Here is a 17,933-nt window from a genome sequence, read left to right on the forward strand (position 1 = left end):
TAACACTCAACGCCTCGAGGGCGTTCTTCCCTTGATTGGTGAGTAAATTGATTTTTTTTTTGGTGTAATTTGGTGTAAATTGAGCAAGAAACCGCTTTTTGTGTAATTTGGAGCCGTTTCCCAAAATCCCACTAAACGCACTCCGGCCAAAACAAAACAAACCAATTTCCCCCATTGACATTTCGGCTAGATTACGCTCCGTTTATACCCCTCTGTAGCGCTCCGCTCAATCGGCACGTCTATCCACCGTTCCTAGAGCAGCCAAACAAAGGCGCACCGGTTCGCTAGGCTGCGCACTAAGAACAGACACACGGCCCCGATACATTTCGCCGATACGTGACGGGTGCCCGAAGGAGCGAGAAAAGGAAGAAAAAATTGCAGCGGCTGCAAGAAAAAAAAAAGTCACACACAGTGAAGAATAGCTCGCGGAGTTTGCAGTGTGTGGTTTTGGGCTTCCGTTGTTTTTCCCCCTATCGTTCGGGCCACCAGAATATGGACGTGCGGACGGTTCTCGATGGCTATTTGCGTGAGTATTGTTGAAGAAATGTGTGATCCGGCTTCGGCCAATAATCTATTGTGCTTTTCTTTCTGTTTTCCTTGTTGTTGTTTTTGTTTTGTTGACCGTGCAGGAAAAGCCGTCCATCCGAACAATCATGATTTGGACGTGTCGGCAATCGATCAGTTCTGTCTGACGCTGAAGAAGGACCCGTCGAAGATGTCCATCGCCCGCGAGCTGCTCGTCAGCCGGATACAGTCGACCAACACGAAGGAATCGCTGCTTGCCCTCGAGGTGAGTGTGTGCGCGCGCGTGTGTGTGTGTGTGTGTCTTTTGTGATAAGCTGAACCATGTAATCAACAATATGTTTACCTTTTATTCTTCCCTTACGCTGCCGCTCCTCCCACCGAAGGCGCTGGAAGAATGTATGGAATCGTTGGGGCGCGAGTTCCGGTCGGAGATCAACAAGTTCCGGTTTCTGAACGAGCTGATCAAGATGGTTTCGAAGAAGTACAACGGCGACCAGACACCGCGCGAAGTGTCCGAGCGTGTAAGTGCCGCTCAAATAATGTCCCCTTGAATGGGTCATTAATGCTAGATGCTTACCCCTTTTGTAGATTCTAAACATTCTGCTTACCTGGACGAACAAGTACGATCCGTGCGATTGCGATAAAATACAGGAAGCGTACAATCTGCTCGCCACGCAAGGGATCCAGCACCGGTCGCAGCAGAACGTGATCATCCGTGGGCCGCCGGCCCGCCACCTGGACGAGCGCGGCGGCCAGATGCTGGACAAGGAGCAGCAGAAGCTGAAGCAGCTGATCGCGAGCGGCAAGCCGGAAAACTTCGAAAAGGCGAACCTGCTGATACAGAACCTGTACCGGGACGAGGAGCGCCGCACGCAGATGAAGAGCCGCCGGCTGGCGGAGCTGCAGAAGGTGGCGGAAAATACGAAGCTGCTGGCCGAAATGCTCGACCAGTACCGGGCGGGCGAAACGTCCGACGACGGGCTGGCGGTGCTGAGCGAAATTTACGAATCGTGCGAAAGTGCCCATCCCACGATCGTGCGGCTGGCGGAGGAAACGCAGCATAGCGAAGAAATGCTCGGTAAAATTTCTCTCTCTCTTTTTATCATCCTCGCTCTCTCTCTCTCTGTGTCTGTGTCCCATTATTCCCGTGTGCACTTTTGCTAACATTCGTTGTTTAAAAAAGAAAGCAAATTTAACCATTTTTCGTTCAATTACTTTCGTACGGAACCGTTTTGCTAACTCCATCTTCTCTGTCTTTCTCTACTTTTACACACCTCTCATTGCGCTCTGCCTTGCGCTTTCCATTTTTCCCATTTCATTCCACAATCCAATCGTCGTCCTGAACACCATCAACATCGCCCTGGCCACACTATTCACCTTTAACCGTAATGAATCACCCCCTCACACAGTTCAGTCTCTTGAGAGCGGATGCAAGAATGTAGGCAAATTCTGGAGTTTAGCTAGCGAATTTGGTTAGTAATGACACTTGTACAATGACTTTCCCTTTCTTGCTTCTTATGTATTTGCCTCTTTCTCTCTCTCTCTTCTTTTGTTTTGGATGCATTTTCTCTAGTCACTTTCCTTTTGGGTGCAAGTTACGGAATGTGTTTGTTTTCATTTTAGGCTGTTTTTATTTGTTATTTTCTTGTTTTCTACTTACTTTCTAATTAGTTACTTCACTGTTCGACCTTTGAAACTTCACTTACACGTAACCGTTCACTCACTTTCACATTTTTTATTCCAATTTTTTTTTTAGAGAAAATATTTGAAGTGAACGATGCACTGACGCAAGCGCTAGACAAGTATCGTGTGAAGGTACTGAACCAGCAGCCGGCAGAACGGGCCACTCTGTCCCATCCCGTCGAAACGACCGCACCACTACTCCCCACCATGAGCTACACTCCCAACATTACCGGTTCGGATCCACTGGACACGCTGTTCGATGTGGCCGGCGAGGTGCCGGGCAGTGGCGGCAAAGAGACAGCTACCTCCAACCGCTCCAACTATGACGATCTGAGTGACATATTTTCGTCGACCGCGCATGGCAATGGAGGAACGGTCGGGAACGATATACTGCTTCCGGAAGCTGCGGCCAACCAAAGCGCTGCAACCACGTACAGCGGGCTGAATGGGATGAAGCCGAACGAAACCAAACCCAAAGATAATCTGCTGGAATTGAATTCCATTCTCAGTAGCATTAAAAACAGGACCAATGCTTCCCCCTCACCAGTGCTGGGAGCGGCGGTAGGCAGGCCGGCACCGTCGAAAGTACCGGCTCAGAACGGTTCGGTAGCCGGTGCGTCTAGCAAATCCATTCCCGAGCTCGATTCCATCATTAGCGGTATGAAGGCGACGCTTCTCTCCGGAGCGGTACCGCCCGAAGAGTCACCAACTGCTACTACTACTACTACTACTGCTGTTGCCGCCACAAACCCCGAACCGACCGGATCGGCTGGATCGGAAGAGGACGATCCAATCCTGGCCGCACCGGCGACAACTTCCTCTGCCCTTCCTACCAAAGTAGAGCAACCGGCACCAACACCAACGGAAGCGGTGCCCAGCAGCAAACCGGAACTGAAAGCGCTGGCAGACATTGTGATCGATCTGGACTGCATTCAGCCGAGCCGGGAACCGTCCCGCACCGTGCTGGACGATAAGGAGGGCCTGCAGATTACGCTTAACTTTGCGGCGGACCATCCCCGACCGGACGTGACGGTGATCGTCATCTCGACGATCAATCAGGGCCGCACCAGCATTCCCAGCTTTCAGTTTGACGCGAGCGTGCGGAAACCGTGCAAGCTGCGGCTGCTGCCACCGTCCGCCAGCAGCCTGCCGGGTACGAAACCGTTCCGGCCACCGGCCGACGGCATTACGCAGGTGCTGCTGCTCGCGAATCCGACCGGCGAGCCCGTCGATCTGACCTGCATCCTAACGTACCTGGTGGGCGACGATCCGGACCCGATCAAGGAGTCGATCGTCATGCAGGCGGTACCGTCGGTGCGGGATTGAAGCGTGCCAGCAGATAAGGCAACCTTCTGTGATTACGAGATTACGCAACATACGCTAGGGCGGTCGGGACTCCCTACTTAAGCAGAAACAGTTTAAACGTTTGCTTGAAAGCTGGGCAGCTTAGTTTAAATCTCGCGCGCGGCATCAAGGACGCAAGACACGGACGAAGTCAATAATAGGCGGACATAATAAGCATTAATAAAAGAAAAGTATATCTATATTGAAGTCAGTTAAAGGCAAATTGGATGGAATGTGTTTTTTCTCGTGCGTTTTGGGGAAAGAAATCCAATTAAAACTTACTGCAACTGCAAAGAAGGAACCGGGTAGACAAGGGCGTCGTTATCGATTTCGTGTTTATAGCCTGGGCGCTCTTCTCGTGAGTAAACTGCCGTGAGCAAAAAACATCAAACCGGCAACGATAATCGAATGTCGGCGAGTTGGAGCAAAAATAAAACGAATTTAAACGTTATTTTGGAGGCGCTTGTTAACTGATACTTGGACACAAAGTGAGCTGGTCGCGCTTCAAGTATTATGGCGCGACTATGATGTTCACACATTGGCAATGATTCGTACATTAATAAATGCTCATACAAAATGCCTCGATTCGGCTCATAAAAAGTGCCTGAGATGCTTATGTAAACTGAAAAATTGCACAATTGCATGTTACTTTTGCTTCAACCCAATAGAGTGATTGCAAAGTGACCGTGGTTCCGTTGGAAGCGTGACTGTTGCTTAGCAACGGCTTCCAGCACAGCGTTCGCGTTGTTTTGAGGCAGCTTCACGATCATTCTGAATTTACTCTTATCAAACTATTCCTACTATTACCCACAGGCTCATTAATCAAGCAGCGCACGTCAATCCGTGCCCATATTACGCTGCGTGTCAATTAAAATCCCTGAGAAAAGTGCTTGTCAAATGTAAAAGGCTGCTTTGCGCCATTGCTTCGCGCAAATGAGCGCAGCCCGATTGACAGTCCGATGGGCCCTGTCCTACCACGTGTTGCAGGCGAGCGAAGGGACAGTGTGATAACTGTGAACTCTAGCCGCAGTAAAAAAAACGACCGAACGAACGAAGACACCTTGCATATCAATTAGCCGCCTCGTGTGAAGACGAAATCTGTCCAACTTGTCACCTGACTGACTCCACAAAAAGGGCAGCGCAAATCAGCCCGCGTGAACCTGGTGGCGTCCGGTGCGTGGAAGCTGTGTGCTAACCACTTCACTTTCCTTTTGCCATGGTTAATTGAGATTTCAACAGACTGTCCTCCTGCATGCACTGTCCCGTACGGCCTGGGACTGTAGGAATGTTTTCTTTTTGTTTGTACACACTGAGATTGTTTTTTTTGTTTTATACACAGCTTCCGTTGGTGTCGGACAATGTGTGGCCAGACATGGTGGGCGGCGTGTAGCAACACGAGGGCTATGTTTTTTTTTTATACGAAACACTTTTCCTCCACACTTTCTTGGGCATCTTCTTGTTTGCACATGCCGGGCGGGTAGTTGGAAGACCTGTGTCAGCAAAAACTTGGCTGGAATCAATTGGATGGATCGGATCTGAGGGACAACGGCAAAGTACTTCCAACGCGTGGCGGGAAGAGTTATAAGTTGATTACTTTATTGACTAACTGACTGAGGGTGGTGTTGGGGTTTGTGTAGCGTCTAGAATGGTGGTTGTTGTTTATTTGAAAGGCATATGCCTTCAAAGAAACAATATTGACAGTCACACCATGCAGATCTTGATCAGCCTTCCGATCTAGTTCAATTAAGTTCAAATGTTTAATGCTCACTAGTATGATACATATTTGCTTAATGCATGAGGGTAACTCATGACTTTCGAAGGAGCCAGAAGTACATCTGGCACGCTTGCATAACGTCGAGATAGGACATAAAACTGCAATAAAGTTTGCAATCCCTCAGTGTGGGAATTATAAGCCACAATGTTACATCTCAAACGATTCCACGATTCTCCTAGACATCTTTATTGTACTTCTCATCTTCAGCTCAGTAAAAGTGCAACCAGCGACTAGCATTGGGAATATGTCGATCAACTCCAAATCACGCTTGTAGTCACTGGCCTCAAGCGATCCTCCTCTCGCTCTCTTGTTCGCCTTATAATCCTTGTTCCAGTTTTCCAAAACAGTCGTAAACTAGTAAAATCATCTACATGCTCAACTGCTCGCCGTCAAGCTGGCCCCATCGTTGGGTCAATAATTTAATTTCTTCCCACCTCTTTCCTGTGTTTTTGTTTCGCTCAAATCACCACACTCCAATGTTGCCAGCCTTACTAGAAAATTGGATCTTAAAGGTTAGCACCAGACCAGAAAGGGGGAAGGGAAGTAGGTTTTATCACTCAATCGTACCAGACCGCGTCTCTCAGGCCTGGTCTCCCTCATAAAGATGTTCAACATATCTCGCACATCGAACACATCGCCGAAGCGCTGAAGCTAATCCCTCGCGAAGAAATCACCTTAGAAGATCGTCACCATACTTCCCCCCTCCCATGTACAAGCTCGTTCTACAAGTGTGTGTTTCGAAAAGGGGGGCAAAAAAGCGAACGTACGTACAACACTGTGTTTTAACAACCAATTAAGCTGTTTTACGAGCTCTTGTGCATAAGGCCCGCTGATAACTTCCTGGACGATGGGACCGCGGCCTCCGAAGGGCCTTTTATGCAGCCATCAAATCATAATCGAAAGGCGCTTTACGCTCCACATCGCCAAGAAGTGCATCGAACGAACGATCGTCAATCTTCAATGGGGCGCGCCACAACTACATCAGCAGCATCGCCACGATTGCCACGAGGTGATCGAGCAATCGTGGGCATGCAGACAGGATCGAATGTCTCGCTTTTTAAGAGTTACGAGTTAAAATGGATCAGACATTGAACTGTGCTATTTGGTAAATTTTAATTGGATTTAAAATAATACGAATGACATTATCTGATTCCAGTTTGAAAAAGCTTTGAATACTAAAATATTAAAAGATTTCAATACAATCCACAGGGATGATATCTTCAGTCGCATTCTGATTGGTTGAACATTTATTCATATTTAACGAGCCCGTTTATGAGTAGCGCAATGCTCTAATTGTTATATACACCGCCCCCATAAGACAGGATGTGACCCGATTCCCATCCAGACCGTCCTCGTCGTATCTGTGGTTAAGACTATAACTCTATTGCAGTTAAGTACAAAACTTGTAAAATGTGATATAACCAAGTCTTTTTTAGACCAGCTCAATCAAAGAAAGAAGGAAAGAAAAACGGCTTCCAGCCAAAAGTCTTTTCAGAATATTACCTTCTCATAATTAGCATCAGCTACTTCAATAACTATTCACACTTAACATATTATTTCTTACTGAACTTAAACACTTCTGCCATTTTTCGATAAAAAAGCATAAAAAATGCCGCTTAAAAACCATAAATTTCCCTCGTGTAGCTGGTTAAAACATCAATTCAGTTCGCCCCATTCCCTTTCGCGTACACAAACCGTATGCAACAGACTCCCTTCACGCGACGTCACACGGTCGCATCGCACCTATTCTGCATCCGCAGCCTGGACATGCGCGTGTGTCGTATACACCCAGATACGGCACTCGGTGGTACGCGGGGTCGACCGGTTGAAAGATTTCATCGCCCGGTTCAAACCGCTAACGGCTGTCCTCCTGTGCGGATCGATTCTGGCGTTCGTCGCTACTTAAAAAAAAAGGAAGCAATCGCGGCTCGCAAGATCACAACGAAAAATTGCGGATTTTTTTTTGCAGAAGCAACCGAAACGAAATTAATCGCAAGCCCACACTTGCTAAAGAACAACGTGATTATAAAAACGAGCATTTTTCGTGAGAATTCGATGTGCAAGTGTCAGTGAACGTTAAAGTTAATGCCGGCCGTGTCCGCAATCTTGTGCAGCAGTGCTTCCCGCCGGGGTGCCACGTTAAGGTGCACAGCCTATAATAATGCAATCAAGCGATTGATTTAATTGAAAAGATAATAAATTCTGCCTTTGGTGCAGTGCGCTCCCGGTAAAGTGGTTGATTCGTTTGAGGTTTGCCCAGGTTGGTGCAGAGCTTTCTCCCCCACCAGCCCTTCGCACGGTGTGATCTCGGGGGGTTTTATCGGTGGCGCAATCAAATTTCCGATCCGAGTGTGATTTTACAGGGAAGCGCCCAGCAAACGACCTTCCTTCCGTGCAGTGTGAGATAAGAAAAAAAAGCACGCTTAACGAGGTGTGAAGTAAGCATCCGTGGAGGTTTAATTTTATTGGCATGAAGGAAGAAAAAACGAAACGAAACTGGTCAAACGCAAGCATAAAATCAACCTGTGCAGTTTGATCGAGCTGCGGTCCGAACATTGATCGTGGTGCTCCCGGGGGCACCAGAAATCAGCCGAATAAATATTGACTAACGTTATACTGGCGGGCAGTGGCGGGGGATAAAAAATATTTTGTGAAGAAAAGAAAGTGCATCCAGTTAACCGATAACCAAAGGATAAATAAAGTGTACTACCTGACAGAAAACGACCCTCATTCCGGGAACTAAATTAGAAGTGCAAGCAATTCGTTAGAAGCTAATGGCAACATCCTGCACAGAAAAGCACCACCTCATCGTGCGATAAGCTAAGCTGGAAGTGTGTCAAGTTACCCAGTGGTAAAAGATAATTTAAAACCTCCCCGTCTACTGGTTGAATGGTTGAATTGCTCTACTGCATACTTTAAATGCAGATTGTGTTGTTTTTTTTGTTACTTCTGCTTAACTCGATCGAAATCGATAAAATTCCAAGCAGTGGAATTCCGTGCCGTTTTGCCGTGGGGTCGTGCGTGTTCGAGCGTGTCGCGTATGATATTGAGTTACACTTTGCGATAGTGCCGTTTTGCGTGACAAGTGAAGTAAGTTGCTGGTGTTAGGTTAAGCGTGCAAGTGATCGTGTCTTACCAAATTGATCATCAAGCGAATTGCGAGGTGAGTTAAGTTACATGCGAAGGTGTTGTATATTTTGCTAGAAAGATAGAGAACATGATCACGCGCGAGCTTTTGCGAAAGTATGCCAAGAATGCGGGAATGGTGTCCTTGTGCATCAAAATATAAACAGCGATCAGCGATTAGCAAATCATTCAAATCAATCACGTTTGAAGCAATATTGACTCATGGCAAATAAAACTGTACATTAGTTTAATTGCTCTATTCATTACGATCGGCATCGCATTGCATAGAAATGGTACATCATATCATCCTACACCGCATTTCAATGATAAAGTCGGAGTTAAAAACATAAACATTTAACGTCTTTCGCATATTATTATATAATTACGTCAATTTGTCACCACGCACCAATCCCTGAACGTCGCTGTCGGCACTGAGGGGAACATTCAATTAGTATCAACCACCTAGTGCGTTCTATTCATTCATTTTGTTTGCCGACTTTATAGGAATAATATTTTCATCATTAACGCTCGTTCACGTATGGCATTCATAATCTATGAGCGATGTCCTGTGGTGCTAGCGACACAAATGACAAATAATATTTCCCGGCGATATTAGCGAAGCCAACACAGGCAAGGATTTACACCGATAGATTTTCCATTCATTTATACCTACGCAAAAAAGTAAAAGAAAACAAATCCGAAGGCGGATGAAGAGCTGACCAAGCTTAGCGGCGGCAGCAGCAGCAAAAAGAATTGCCGTCAAAATGTGTTTAAAAGAGCCGCTTGAAATAATCGACCCGATGCAGTACGACCGGGGGACAAACCGTGCGGCGGGGCATGGAAAGCGATTTGCATTAATTGCGTCCATCAATCGACATCCCAGGGATCGCGATCGCGAGAAAGCTCTAATGTGTTCCTGCTTCTTCGTGGTGCGCTTGTTTCTTCCGAGCACCGAAGACACACAGCACCACAAGATGGCGAGGGCAATTAAATGCATAACACCTACGCGTGTCCAGTGAGCGATGCATTCATCCCCTCCTACTAGCAATGTATCGTTTGTTCGATGCGCTAAATTAATAGAGTCATAATTGGTACAGAAAAACACACAAGCACACATACGCGCGCGCGCGCGATTAATGGCGCCCGCTCTTGGTTGGCGGAGATGTAGACACCGTCGGGTAATTCGAGAAGCTGTCCACCGCGGCTATGGGTCAAAGTGTGACGGATGGGAGTTACTGCGTACGTATGCACTATTGCATGATGTTGTTTGCTTCAAGCATTTACGCCGTGTGCATGACCTACGATCAGCACGTAGACACACCCCCCGGGATGTTGATCGCTTATTGCATGCGCTATGATTATGCCAATCACTCAATCAAATGCAAGCCCTTCTAGGGACATGCAAATGGCGCCGGATTGATCGGGCTGGTAGTTAGAATTTGTCTGTTGTTTTCATCATTGACATACGCAGTTAGTGGATAAAAACGTGACATTGCGATCAATTGAATGTTCAACAAAATGGTTTCGCTTATTGCGCTACATTTGTACTTTCGCAACTAAGTTTTCTATTTCTTGTAGCTTTATTTGCGTGAACAGATTTGAGTGGAACATACTACATACTACCATCGGTAGAAACTTCGAGAAAGCTTCTAGTTACGCTGTTAAGTTTGGTTTCGATACCTTCATTGGATGTGATTTGTTGCTGGTAAATGTTGATTGTAATAATTTAGATGATTTGGAAAAAAACATCACTAATACTGGAATATTCACTTTTAATCAATATCACGTTTTAGAGTCACCTATAAAACTTGGGTGGTTTTGATTGATCAACTTCATTAATTATACAAATATAATTTTATTAAAAAAGGACAAGATTCTAATTCCTTAATAATTGTACAATATGCAATTAATAATGCACAACTATTGTACAGTGCAGTTATTGCGTTTAGCGGCTTTATAAGTTAAAGTTTTGATAGAAGTTGTAATGCAGTTAAATAATCAGTCATGAATCAAGCATTGATACTGTCAATACAGCGTTAACTCCTCCGTGATAACAGTAACTTTCATAGAGTAAGGATTTTATAGAGTATATTTTCTATAGAGTTTTTACTAAAATAAAAGACTTCAGTATAATATCGTCCGATATGCTCGTTTAATATACAAAACAAACCCCATCAATCAAATATTGAAATTAAACAAAATTATGTACTTGTTTCACATGGCTCTGAATTACTTTAAGAAACCCACCAAGAGTACTAAGGATTAAAAAAGGCGCAAGCTCAAAAGCGATATACTTCTCATTTCTAGGCACAAAAATTACATGTAGTAAGTGTTAACTGCTTTTCAATTAAAAAAATTGAATATAACTCTATAGAAATTTCTCAATATTTTCTATACCTTAAATTCAACTGAGCATATTCTTATTTACATTCTTTGTCTTAGTAAATGTGTAAAAGATCTCTGATTCATATTACAGAAACCCATATACAGTGCTGTTGATAGTTAGTCACCTGAAACGAAAAAGGAAAAGCTATTGAAATTCATTAACAAGTTTCATTTGAACCACTCGAATGAGTAAGCATTATTTTTATAAAAGAGGTAATTCTCAGTTTGCTTTCTAAACTACAGCCAAAACATCAAATGATTTGTTTACTTTAATCATTTCACTCAATTTCAATCATTTCACTCGCCATTCCCAATGCGCAATGTAATTGACTGACACGTAATCAACCGACGCACCGGTATCATTACCTTCCGATTTACAGACATTCGCATCACTGCTTTACGAGATAAACAGCTACACCGGCAAGATGTAGCGAATGGCGTGTAATTGTAAACAGCTACTCCCGTGGATAACGTACGTAAGTGCGGCGGGGAAGTGTCGTTTCATAGCACGAGGTGCAGCGGCAAGGTCACACGCGACCTTACAAGATTGATCGCGTCAGTTATAAACAACAACTCACTCGGTACAAGGCATTATCAGACCACAACACAGTGGAGAGTAAGCGGTACGTGTGGGTGGTACTACAGGTGTATAGGTAAAAACAAAAGCCTTCTGTACATGGTGACTATTGACTCAGCGCAATGTGTGACGAATCATTGCAACGCTAAAGCAAACACTGATCGTACGATACTTCCTCCGGGTAAAAACAGAGTTGACGCTCGCGTTACTGCCATGATTCACGCTCACAAAACACACCGGTGATGCAAAAGCTACGTTGGCGGGCGAGGATATTCTCCCAAACATCGGATGTTGCCGTGTTTGATCATCGATTTTTTCTGCGAATTCCATCTCGGTAGCATTGTCGGGTCATCGATGCGTCTAAATTCGGTCTTCGGAAACGGAATCGGTCGACGTTATGGTGTCTACCCCCCGAACGGTGTACGTTAGTGTGCGTATCGGCGAAGCGCTTGAGCCGATCGGACCGGTACGATCGTGTTTAACGATCTTTTCAAACGATCATGGCGAAAGGAGAGGGAGAGAAAATAAAACAAATCTAGTCTTTCTATACTGGAACGGAGCTGCCGGGTGCTGCGTTCGAACGAGAAAGTTTGTTTTGGTAGCTTCCACTCAACGATCGAGTAGAAACAATACGCACTATCGCAATCGAAAGCATCATCGATACGTTGCATTTGCCGGCTAGAGGAGCCACGTGCTCTCTATATTGGTGATATCGAGCGTACCTCCACGTCACCGACTGGTTTGTTGGCGTGAGTTGGCGATACCTATACACATGTTGGCGCCACGGTAGGTCAAGTACGGTGAATGGCGTTGTGACGTCACTCATCGTATGATTTTAACGACCGTATGCGGCCCCGCACAGGTAAACCGTACAATCATCATCAACATCACGCGATCGTGTTTCATCGTCCGAGCTTTGCAGCAATCGTCGGTAGCGAAAAAGGTGCGACGTGTCCGACTTACGGCGTGAGAGCCCCCCCAAACACACTTCAGCGACGTGGAGGCTCGGTCTGGAGGCTACACAGCACAGCTACACTCAAGGGTGTGCTTAGTCAAGGCACGAGTTTGCTGTAAGTGTACGACGTGTACCGAAGAATTGCCCTACAGTGCTGAAAAACGATAAACAGTCGACCGGACACACCAACTGACATAAGACACGATGTTCCCTTAGGGGGTGAGTTTGTCAATGAGGCTTGCATCAGCCAATTCATTCCCTCCCCCCTATTTACGAATGCTTCGGGTGGGGTAATTTTGATGTCGCCTGATAACACCAACAACAAGTCGTTTGTAAAGTATCGTTTCGAAGAGGAAGTGATAAGATAAGATGCCTGGGTATCTTAAAGCTTCTGCGGAACCGGATCGCTGTTCATCGGAAACGTACCTACTGATACGGTTAGGTTGAAGTACGTATGCGCAGCTCATGACCGGAAAGTACGCAGTGGAGCTAGTAAGTCGTCACTCTATCGGTAGCAATGGTGCAATGTGTTAGAGTTGCGAAAAATCCTCAAACTCTTCAACCCCTGGTTATCTCGGCACTCGGCGATGATGATGCCAAAACCTGCATCATGTCGTATCGTATGTTGTTTTTTCCCCCCACTCAGTAGCTACTCACACAGCCAGCCACAGGCTGTAGGAATGTTGGACGATCACTTTACACTTCTTCGTATACGGTCGTGTTTTTGCGGCCACTTCACAGGGTGGGACTGCAGGAACCTGATAAAAAAGTATTAAGAACATTGGTTCATTATACTGAAGCGTATAGTTTAATGATGATACTTTTTATAGATTGCTTCTGAGACGTTCTCAACACGCGTCAACCCCATAATCGATGCTAATGAGTCGTCGAAGATTGAAGTTAATTATCTTGAGCCCTAAAATAAAATAATTAATCAGTGAATTAACTAAAACTTTTTTTACTTAAACTTACCGTTCAATGAGACAAATTGTACCAAAACAACAACGTTCTTTGACGAACATTAAAGCAACGCTTCCAGTGCCCACTGAAGCAAACGAGGTCCGACCAAGCGCTGCGCTAGAAAATTCTACGATCATCTCCCCCGTGTTTGGGGCCACCCTGTTTTCGCACACCGTGCTCGACGTCATCGTTTGCTTGGCTACGGGGCAAAGTACCTGAAAGAAGCGAAAGAGGAAATACAAGTATGACGCAGAACGCAGGAGGGGTGTAGGCACGACGGCGTAACGAGCGCCCCGCAGCCAGTAGCTTCGGTTGCCAACGGTTTTTTTTTCTCTCTCCCATGTGTTGGTGCAAGAAACGACCGACGGGCCGGCGAAAAAGCGCGTTCGTATAAAACTGTTGCCGTTGAATCGTTGGCGCGTTATTCGCGTGTCTGCCGTCTGTCTGCGTTGAGCCGCAGTTCGTCGTCGTCGAAACTCTGATCCACGACTGGTGTCCGACGCTTGCGAAGCCCGTGTTCCACATCACTGATCGGCGGTATCCGATATCCGACATTGATCAATATTCGGCAAAGGCGAACGGATTTGATTTCGGGCCTGACGGGCGGTGGCTTGATCGATTGGCGTGTGGTGGCGGCTCTTAGCCCTTGAAAGAAACACCAAATACAGCAGCCTTTGTGGAAGGATAACAGCTTCAGCAGGTTTACAACTTGCGTCTTCCTGAGCTAGTTTCATTGTAAGTTGAATGCGCGCGCTGCGGCAAATACGATGCAAAAAAAGAAGTTTGTGAAAACAAAAATCCGTTAGTGAGTGAAATCCAACTGAGCAGTGCTCGGGATAGAGAGTATCTACACTCTACCTCTTACTGAATGTCAGTTCTGCCCGGGGTGGCTAGTGTTGGCGCGAAGCAAGCTAATTTTACGCTCAATTAGCGTCTGTGTGTTTCTGGTCTAGTAGAGAGTGATCGGCATACGGTTTGGGGAGCCCATGTACTTCCTTCAGCGAGTGTGTGCTTCAGTGGTCCTGTTAATAAGTTCTGCATCTTGGGCAGGGTAGTGTACCACCGCCCTGCCCTGAATTGTGTGCATAATGATACTCTAAAATAGAACAAAAAGAGCAGTTTTTATAATACTCCATTCCATTTCCCCAAAACTGGTGATAATGCATTTAACTAAAGTATTGCGTATTGTGTTTTCTTCTTCAGATTACCCGGTGTCCTTGTGCAAGACAACACAGAGCAAAATGTCTAAAGTGAAAGTTCACAGCAGCAAGGTGCAACGGCTAGAATCGGTCCTGAAGTTCACCGTGACCGGTTTGACACTGCTGCTTTTGACAGTTCCGGTGATGACAGTGCAGCAGGAAGATAACAGCGTCGTCACCGGTGGACCAACCGCCCATCATCATCATCCTCATCATCATACACGTCACCAACGGCACCAATTCCATCGGGATGGTACCAAACAGCAGTACGGCGACATCGGCGACGATGGAGGTGGTGATGGCGACGGTGGTGGTGGTGGTGGCGGTATTATTGAAAATTTTCTACTCATCGACTACCTGAACGATGGCGAGCGGGAACGGCGACTCCATTGGAACGGGGTAGTCGGCAAGGAGACAAGTCTAGCCGATAGTAGGTAAGTTATCGAACCATATCGATTGTGATGAGGATGCCCGAATTCTTTGCGCCAAATACTCGCTGTGCAACGGCGAAGGCCAACAGTTGTGTTGTTGATGCTTGGAAGAATGATTTTACAGACGCTCTGGACATCTGGAGCCGCCCTTTGCATTATGCAAAATGGGGATCTTCCGGAGCCACAGGGAGAGAGCACTTAAAACACCCTTCGTGCCACACCTATTACGAGCGTTCTGAAGTGACCTTTTTTGTCCGGCCTTACCACGCGGGTGGAGTGAAGTATTTAATTGCTGTCATCATCACCGGTTACCTGGTCCGGTGTGGCTGGTCAGTGCGATAAAGCCTACCGGATTTTGGAGCAATTTTGGAGCAAAGTTTGTGGATACTCCAACCACTCCACGGTGCTGGAACTTCGGTCCGGCAAACCCCTGTCAGTGGGGAAGGGGCGGTTTAATTGTTAACCAAACAGTTCCGGTTGTTAGGTGCACCTACTTGAGAAATGGACTGTCCTTCAAGTTGCTCCCTCAATATTCCTGCGCTCTATTCGGTGAGATTTCATACCCGAAGCTATTTTTTGTGAAATTAGCAAATCTTGTCTAATTGACCCGACGCGCCTAACGCCATCGGTAGTGAGGTGGTGAGATGGTGGACAGTCCCCTTTGAAATAGGTGCAAATTGGTCTCAACCAATGGATGCTCCAGCACTTCTGCAATGCATCTTTTCTCTTACACAAGAAAAAAAAAAGAAATAATGGAATATCCACTGCAAAACGCATGTTCAAAGTTCCAGCCCGGTGACCAAATTTCATTCTCTACCAGTTTTAAGTTTTAACACGGCGGAAATAGAACGGAATTGATCGCGCTATCATCGCGCAAACGTGCGCATTCATTTGAATGGCAATCGGGGTCCACCACTGGAGGCGCATTTGAAATTTCGCTTTTGGATGGGGTTTCGTGTTTGGCTTGCTATCGCCAAGCCGTGAAATCCCGAAAAAAATGAGACCCACACACACACATACAGAATGTGGTTTTCCAACATTTGTAACCTGATGCGGTGCAAACATTTGAACCGATAGCGTGATTTTTGTTCTTCTTCGTTCTACACGCGCGCACAAACTGGTTTGCTGCTGATAAGCCTATATAATAAGGTCGTAAAGAAGGGGCTTTTTCGTATTGGTTCCACGCGTGGCGTGATGTTGAACTTGGGGCGGGAGGGTGCAAAAAAAAGTTTTATCGACCAAAGTTTTCGCCGAGCCGATTAATATCAATTGATGAACGCAGGAGAATGCTGCCCTGATGATGTAGTTTACCTTGACCGATTGAAGACGAAGAGGTGGAAAATTGCAACCTGAAATAGAAGAAAGAAGTTAAACGAGTATTAGAATTGGCTAGAATTGAGCTGTAGCTGTTTGCTTTTTGTATCGATTACCCTATAGCTACGATCATCGATTAAAATGTATGACAGGTTTGGTTAGATCGTATGACAAAACCTCAGCAAAGAGATCCCTAATGCAACTGATACGTTGCTTTGTATTTGATCTACTATTTAGCGCCATCATGAAATCATCTCTCTGCCTCTCTCTCTGCCTCTCTCTCTCTCTCTCTCTCTCTCTCTCTCTCTCTCTCTCTCAACCTCTCTCTCATACTCTCACACAGTCGCTCTCTCCCCAATCAGTTTCAATCGATTAGATGCTTCAATCAACCGTTGCAATTCAATTGAGTGGCGCCCTCTGTGTTGCCAGTGCGTGCGATACCGTGTACTAAGGCTGCCGGCACACAATCGTACGATTTGCCAAAAATACTACCACACACCGCAACGGGTCACAAACCGTATCGGGCGGGTGCGAATCTGGTCTCGAATTTGGAACTATTTTTAAACGCCCCGTCGCCGGTCGTTCGGTGTTCGGTGGAAATAGATCATACGATCGTCCGACGACAACAACGACGCCGACGATCGTTCAGCGTGACAAGCGTTACTGTTGTACTAACAGCTCCTACTACTCACCCTCTCTTGCGGTTCCTCTCTGCCCCGCTAGCCGTTAAGCCGCGGCGATACAATTGCATAATTGGGCACGGGCAACGAGCCACGGAAGGTCAAGCGAAAATCGCAATGTATCACAAGACGAGCGCGTTATTACAACGGTGAGCAATGCGCGAAGAAAAAGTGCAAGTTTGTTTTACTATGTGTATGTGTGTGTGTGAGGGGATGATGTTTCTTTTTTCCTTTTTTTTGCTGCCCAGTCGTGGTGTGGTGCGTGTGCGTGCGCTGGCCCATTGTAAAGATTTGTTTACAAACGTTCGTTAAAGTAAAAAAAAAAGTTGTAATGTATTCGGGGAAGTCAGGTTTCGCTCTCCCCATTGAGCGCAGTTTGTTTCTCCCGAAAATCGAAACAATCCGGCACTGGCGCTAAAAATAACGGACGGAAATATTCGGGTGGCGTTTGTGGCCCGGCTGTAAATGTCACTGCTAATGAGTCGAGGTGTTCAATTTCTGTGGCGTGATCTGAGGGCTGTTTGAGTGCGAAATTCTGATGTAAAGCGCCTAAAAAGAAAACCGAAACAAAAAAAAAACATTCGATTGACATTTGTGTGGGCCCTCCCGGCAAGGAATTAGGTACTAATTTCACAGGAATTGAACTCAATCGAGCTGTTCCGGGAAAGGCGTGTTTTTTCTGCTTCTTCTTCTTCTTCTTAATTCAATCGATCTGCTGGGGTCATCCGGGCGGGAATGAATGCTGCAAAACGCAAGTCACATCAGTTGACCCGCCTTTATTGGCAACAATCGAAAGCTGTTCTCATTCCCATTAGCAACCAGTGGAAAGATCCCAGCGCAGTGAGATGGTTCAAGGAATTGAGTAAAAAACAAACAATTGGCTTACACCGTGCTTATATGCACAAAGCTAGCAATGGCTTACAGGGTTTCCCACGATTTATTGGTCGGTTCTCATCAATTTTCGGTGGGTTCCCATATTT

At 46.0% G+C, this 17,933-nt stretch overlaps 2 protein-coding genes across 6 annotated transcripts in view; both read left to right on the plus strand.

The window, feature by feature from the left end:
• The first annotated feature begins 369 nt into the window (after window positions 1-369).
• On the plus strand, window positions 370-3,769 carry LOC121599955 (ADP-ribosylation factor-binding protein GGA1). Of its 2 annotated transcripts, XM_041928122.1 has the most exons (6): window positions 370-526; window positions 630-790; window positions 909-1,046; window positions 1,114-1,603; window positions 1,935-1,997; window positions 2,282-3,769. In XM_041928122.1, the coding sequence occupies exons 1-6, from the start codon at window positions 493-495 to the stop codon at window positions 3,532-3,534; spliced, it is 2,139 nt and encodes a 712-aa protein (XP_041784056.1). In that variant the 5' UTR covers window positions 370-492; the 3' UTR covers window positions 3,535-3,769. The 2 variants fall into 2 exon arrangements, with proteins under 2 accessions (XP_041784056.1, XP_041784057.1); XM_041928123.1 differs by lacking the exon at window positions 1,935-1,997.
• A 3,416-nt stretch (window positions 3,770-7,185) lies between these two features.
• LOC121598957 overlaps window positions 7,186-17,933 on the plus strand; it is a 30,546-nt gene continuing 19,798 nt past the window's right edge. For 3 of the 4 annotated variants that reach the window (XM_041926344.1, XM_041926343.1, XM_041926340.1), the window contains exons 1-2: window positions 13,750-14,064; window positions 14,533-14,962. In XM_041926344.1, the coding sequence (XP_041782278.1) occupies window positions 14,571-14,962 (392 nt within the window). In that variant the 5' untranslated portion in view covers window positions 13,750-14,064; window positions 14,533-14,570. Of the gene's footprint in view, window positions 8,490-13,749; window positions 14,065-14,532; window positions 14,963-17,933 lie in introns of those variants that run through there. The other variant, XM_041926342.1, reaches the window with a different exon arrangement.

The sequence above is a fragment of the Anopheles merus genome, chromosome 3L (assembly GCF_017562075.2).
Source record: "Anopheles merus strain MAF chromosome 3L, AmerM5.1, whole genome shotgun sequence".
Lineage (NCBI taxonomy): Eukaryota > Metazoa > Arthropoda > Insecta > Diptera > Culicidae > Anopheles > Anopheles merus.

Bases quoted from the DNA above. Each gene is read 5' to 3' on its own strand.
- LOC121599955 (XM_041928122.1), top strand. From the start codon at position 493: ATGGACGTGCGGACGGTTCTCGATGGCTATTTGC. The intron at 1,047-1,113 runs GTAAGTGCCGCT...CCCCTTTTGTAG, and splicing joins CGCGCGAAGTGTCCGAGCGT to ATTCTAAACATTCTGCTTAC. The intron at 1,998-2,281 runs GTTAGTAATGAC...TTTTTTTTTTAG, and splicing joins GAGTTTAGCTAGCGAATTTG to AGAAAATATTTGAAGTGAAC.